The sequence below is a fragment of the Nothobranchius furzeri genome, chromosome 4 (genome assembly GCF_043380555.1).
Source record: "Nothobranchius furzeri strain GRZ-AD chromosome 4, NfurGRZ-RIMD1, whole genome shotgun sequence".
Classification (NCBI taxonomy): domain Eukaryota; kingdom Metazoa; phylum Chordata; class Actinopteri; order Cyprinodontiformes; family Nothobranchiidae; genus Nothobranchius; species Nothobranchius furzeri.
Window position 1 is genome coordinate 80716461 of NC_091744.1, and position 6000 is coordinate 80722460.

Here is a 6000-nt window from a genome sequence, read left to right on the forward strand (position 1 = left end):
CTCTGCTGGCAAAACCAAAACCAAAAATCAACTTGACAACCACATCCCCCACCCCCCCACCATGCTTGGCTTGTGTTGCAGCCTATTTTAACCACAGGCATTTACAAGCTTCCCTCTAAACAACCTGCCAGGTGCTTTAAGCCTCCCGCTGAAGGGCCACAGAACGTTATGAGCCTCCACTACGATTAGAGCAGAATGGGCTGTGAAAGGAAGAATGGAAGCTCTCATAAAGGAGAAAATTGTTAGCACAGCGATGTGCTGCTCTGAGCCCCCATGACCAATCTCCAGCTAATGAGCATTCACTGAGCGTGCTCTGTGTCACCAGGATCCTGGGCTGTGATGGGGACATGGAGGCCAGCCATTTCTCATATTTGTCAGCGACACGGGCTAATCGCTTCGGTCAAGTTTTACTTTTATTGTATGAATTCAAAACAGAGAGAACGTTCTCACACTTTCTCAGAGCTTGATGAAAATTCATGGGGCTGCTCACTGCCAGGAGGCTGAGATGTTCATCGACTGCTGGAGCGAGTTTCAGATCCTAACAGCAGCTAGTACTGGAACTCGATACGGGTATGGAACCAGGGAGAACATTAGTGATAGAAACCGGACCAAAGTACAGTGTACATTTCAGTATTAACATATTTAACTGTTTAATTGCGCCCTCTACTGTTCCACATGAAACAGAAGACTGAAGACATTTTTGTGCAAAAACAGGAACACATCAAATTTAAGAAAACATTTAGAGACACCTGGGATCCGTCTAAAAACTGGATACGGCACTGTTTTTGATAGCGTCAGCAGAGAGTATCCGGCTGCATAGAGCAGAATCAGGACAGTGGTGTCATTACCGTGGTATTGGTACTGTAGTATCTGTACCGTGGTGTAGTACCGGTACCGTGGTATTGATACTGCAATATCTGTACTGTGGTATTGATTCTGTAGTACTGATACCGTGGTATTGATTCTGTAGTACTGGTACTGCAGTATTGATACTGTAGTATCTGTACCGTGGTATTGATTCTGTAGTATCTGCACCGTGGTATTGATACTATAGTATTTGTACCGTGGTGTTGATTCTGTAGTACCGGTACCGTGGTATTGATATTGTAGTATCTGTACCATGGTATTGATACTGTAGTAACAGTACCGTGGTATTGATTCTGTAGTACCGGTACCGTGGTATTGATACTGCAGTATCTGTACTGTGGTATTGATTCTGTAGTACCGGTACCGGGGTATTGATTCTGTAATATCTGTACCGTGGTATTGATACTGTATTATCTGTACTGTGGTATTGATTCTGAAGTACCGGTACCGTGGTATTGATAATGTATTACCGGTACTGTGGTATTGATACTGTAGTATCTGTACCATGGTATTGATTCTGCGGTACCAGTACCGTGGTATTGATAATGAAGTACTGGTACTGTGGTATTGATACTGTAGTATCTGTACTGTGGTATTGATACTGTAGTACCGGTACCGTGGTATTGATACTGTAGTATCTGTACCATGGTATTGATACTGTAGTAGCGGTACCATAGTATTGATATAGTACCGGTACCGTGGTATTGATACTGTAGTACCAGTACCGTGGTATTGATACTGTAGTAGCGGTACCATGGTATTGATATAGTACCGGTACCGTGGTATTGACACTGTAGTAGCGGTACCGTGGTATTGATATAGTACCAGTACCATGGTATTGATACTGTAGTACCCGTACCATGGTATTGATACTGTAGTATATGTACCGTGGTATTGATACTGTAGTATCTGTGCTGTGGTATTGATACTGTAGTAGCGGTACCGTGGTATTGATACTGTAGTACCTGTACTGTGGTATTGATACTGTAGTACCTGTACTGTGGTATTGATACTGTAGTATCTGTACCATGGTATTGATACTGTAGTAGCGGTACTGTGGTATTGATACTGTAGTATCTGCACCATGGTATTCATACTGTAGTAGTGGTACCGTGGTATTGATACTGTACAGTAGCGGTACAGCTGTAAGGAAACGGTGGTAAAGGAGAACTTTTATGAGTACAAAGCATGTGTCATGTTCTGTGTCCCTGTGGCCCCCAGCCCCCTCCTGGTTCCCCTCATGTGCCCCCTATCAGTGCCCTTTTGGTCCCCAGCTTCTCCAGGTTTCCCTCTAGTCACTTCACTTATCATTAGTTTTCTGTTATTTCAGATTATCTAGTTCATATCTCCCTTTGGTGTATTGTGTTCCTTCCCCATTTAAGTATGATCCTCTCCTGCTTCCAGTATAATTAGTTCTGTCACTCTGAGGTCATTAGTTTATTTATCTTTAGTCTTATTTCTACAGTGTTTAGGTTTATTTATGTTCAGTAGCTTTGTCTTACAGATTTTAGGTCTGGTTTCCTCACCTGCCCTGTTCTGCTCCTCCTCTCAGTTATCAATCTCACCTGTGCCCAGTTCCCTTAATCACCCAGTCCCTGTGTATAAAACCCTGTCAGTGTTGTTCTGTCCTCTTCTAGAAACTCCAGTTGTTGCTCATAAATGAGTGTTGTTTTTGTAATTCAGTTTTTCTAGATTTTAGGTTTGGCTTCATGCCCTTTGGATATTTACTCATCATCCTAATAAAAGGACTTTTCATTTATTCAACCACTCCTGCCTGAGTGTTTCTGCATTTTGGGTCCAAACCTCCTGCTCTCAACGTGACAGCATGACTGTAGAATTGGAACATTACCTGATGCTGGTGTGTGTGCGTGCGCGCGCGCATGCATGTGTGTGTGTGTGTGTGTGTGTGTGTGTGTGTGTGTGTGTATTGTTAGAGTTTCTGGGGTTAATGGCCTTAAAATGAGTTTTAACTGGTGTTTAATTCACCAGCAGCTGCTGTTCTGGTTAAGAACCGAGTAGCGGGTCGGAGAGTCCGTTGGACCCGGAGGAGAAATTAGTTCTGCTGATGCTCAGAACCATCTGCTCCACTTCAGCACAATGGAGGGATTTTCTGAAGGTATAAAAACATTTTCTGTGTTTTGGTTAAGATGTTCAATCTGCATCACTTCCTTTAGTTGAGTTTCATACTGGACCTCAGAACCTGGTCCTTCTGCTTCAGAACTTCTCAGGTTTGGGTTTAGCTGCGTTTGTCTGAAGCATCAGAGACTCTTTCAGCTCAGTGTCTCCAGATTTTATTTAATCTTAATATGAAGAAAAAAACTAGTTTCTGTTTTTTATAGCTTCTTCATTGATCAGCTGATGCTGCTTGTCTGGTTCTGGTTTGGATCACAGGCCGATCCGGAACCAGAGAACATGATAAAATTATAACTTCTGGATCCCCCCCCCCCCCCCCCTCTTTTGTTGTAAAATAAAATCTGAGTTTATTTTTTTATATTTTGGTTTATTGACTAAACCAACAGCGGTTCGGTTCGGACCCATCAGACCATAGGCGTCATTTTAACCGGGGACGCCGGGGACATGTCCCCGGCAAAATTTGTGATTGGCAGCTGTGTCCCCCCCCACTTTCAAAGAAGCCTGCTGATGAGGATTTTTGTTTTACCAGCTCAGATCTTATACCAGGGGTCGGCAACCTGTTCCCATCAAAGAGTCATTATTACCCATTTCCCACAGTAAAGAAAACGCTGGGAGCCACAGCGGCCGCAGCGTTGTGGGCGGGGCCTACCCTCAGACAGCAGAGCGCTGCTCACAACCAGGTGACAGCAGCCGGTACCGGTCGCTCGCATGGGCGTCGCACCCGTGGGGGATTCAACACCCACACTTTTCCAGCTGTTTTGCTCACCTCCACACCAGTCTGGTTTCTCTATGTCGCACTCACTCTGTTTGCCTCATCTCCTTCTTCACCTCCCGCTTCTGACAGCCGATGTCGGGTTTCAAGGAGAGCAGGAGAGGGAGGGACGGAAGAGCTCGACTGAATTCATAATTTTACATCTTGACATTAGCTGTACAAAGTCTGAGTTTGATTAAGTGAAGAACAACAATTTGCAGAGGTTTACAACAGGCGCGGTTTTCATTTTTGGATGGGCCACGGTAATTCTGGATGGGCCTTAATAAGCAGCGACTTCAGTGAAGCAGGCAGGACGCGCTAGAAAATTTAGTTTAAAAAGACGTCATAAATGTGTTCCACCGTCATTTTTATTTCTAAAATATGAAGTAAAAACTCACAATTAAATTTTCATTCATTTGTCATTAATATGTAGTCTGCACCCGTGCGTTAAGTGGACCATCTTCCAGTAAAAACAAAGCTTCCAGCCCACCTCTCCAAATGCGTAAAATGTGCATCAGCCGCTAGTTAGGCGCGGCGCGTGCACCGTCAGCCCAGACAAGAGCAGAGCAACTAGAGAAAGAATAGAGGATAATTCTGTCTGGATGTGGATGGAGATTACATTTTACAGCAGCCTGATCATCATTTAAATACGTAACCCATCACCTGTCTTCTAGTCCACGCTATCAGCATTATTTTAATTGGTTTGTGTGTGTGTGTGTTTTCCACTTCAAACACTGGTCTAACCAACCAGACCAGTGTGTCCAGTAACATTAATGTTACAATTAAACAGTTACACTTCATGTAGGCTAGGAACATTCCACCTGCCGTGGCCCGACCGCTTCTGCTCCACATAAACTTTGTGCGTGATCAAATGTCTCTACAGGTGCTTTCTGAGCTGAAGAGGCTATTCTGCCTCAGACTGGATGCGTCATGCGTCTCCATATTAGAGACGGGAACAAGCGCTGTTCAGCCAAAGTTTCATAATTTCATAAAAAGAACATTTTTCCAGGTGACACATCCCTCAGGGAGACCGGGTTTCCAGAACGCTTCAGTGGGAGGAAATCGTATCGCATGCACTGTGGTTCTGCGCTGCGAATCCCTCTACAGATCTTCAGCCCACTGTCCACCGTGGGCGCTCCGAGCCGCACTGAACACAGTGTCCAGTATAAAGCTCTGATGTTCTGATGGGAATCAAGTTACCTCTGCGATGTGCCTAATGATTAAAATGTCAGCTCATCCATGCGCATCAGTGTGCTTCGGGGTAATTCTTTCAAAACAACCAACATCCTTGAGTTTATCCGTCAATATGTGGCAAGGTGGAGAAATGAGGGCCCGGGCGGGATTCGATCCCCAGACTCCCAGGTGAGAGTCATACGCTCTAACCAGTCAGCCAAAGGGACATTCCGTTGGCCAAGTAGCCAGGGCGCATTATCTATCGGGACACTGTGACAGGACACTCACACTGCCACACCTGATTATGAAACTTTGGCTGAATAGTGCTTGTTCCTGTCTCCAATGTGGCGACGCATCCAGGAACCTGTCTGAGGAGAAGCCCAGAATCGGACATCCTTCAGCTCAGGAAGCGCATATGATTACGCACAAGCGTGACGCGTCAACCCGGTCTCACAGTAAGACCGGGTTGGACCTGTTCAGGTTTACGCAGACAATCTTTACATTTAGAATTGGCATACAGATGTAAAATTAATGCAGTAAAATATAAAGCTTTTTATTTAAATATCCATTCATTATTTTACAAGCACAGAGAGCGCATCAGATGGATGGAAGAGCCGCATGCGGCTACAGAGCCGCCGACACCTACTCTATTGTCCCCAGCAATTTTTAAACCCCACTCAAGTGTATGGTTATTGTCCCCAGCAATTCTGAAAACAAACTGACGCCCTTGCATCAGACACAGCAAACGGAACCAGAACTTTTCCTCCTCCATCACCTGTGGTGGAACGCCTGTGCGCGCGCCCAGGCTCTCATGCGCGTGCTCACGGGTGGGTGGTGGTATAAAGCCCTAAAGCGGAGCGGGTTCCGGACTTTGGGTGATTTTTGGGTCCTGATCGGAACACCATGATGTTCCCCTGCAGCGCTCTGCCTCCGCCCCTCTACCCGAACCTCCTGCGTGCTGCCCCGGTTCTGTCCTGCCCTCTGAACCGGACCGGCTTCCTGGTGGAGGATCTGCTCCGGTTCAATCAGCCGGTCGGGTTCAACCACCGGACCTTCACTCAGGGGAGTCCCGGAGA

At 45.8% G+C, this 6000-nt stretch overlaps 1 protein-coding gene and 1 long non-coding RNA gene across 2 annotated transcripts in view; both read left to right on the top strand.

The window, feature by feature from the left end:
* The window catches only part of LOC139069682 (uncharacterized), a 37833-nt gene extending 34615 nt beyond the window's left edge, over positions 1 to 3218 (top strand). The window contains exon 4 of the long non-coding RNA XR_011520375.1: positions 2860 to 3218. This is a non-coding gene — a long non-coding RNA (uncharacterized lncRNA). The remainder of the gene's footprint in view (positions 1 to 2859) is intronic.
* A 1220-nt stretch (positions 3219 to 4438) lies between these two features.
* LOC107396206 (homeobox protein DBX1-B) overlaps positions 4439 to 6000 on the top strand; it is a 10256-nt gene continuing 8694 nt past the window's right edge. The window contains exon 1 of the mRNA XM_015975798.3: positions 4439 to 6000. This exon is cut by the window's right edge and continues 176 nt beyond it. Within this exon, the coding sequence (XP_015831284.3) occupies positions 5828 to 6000 (173 nt within the window). The 5' untranslated portion in view covers positions 4439 to 5827.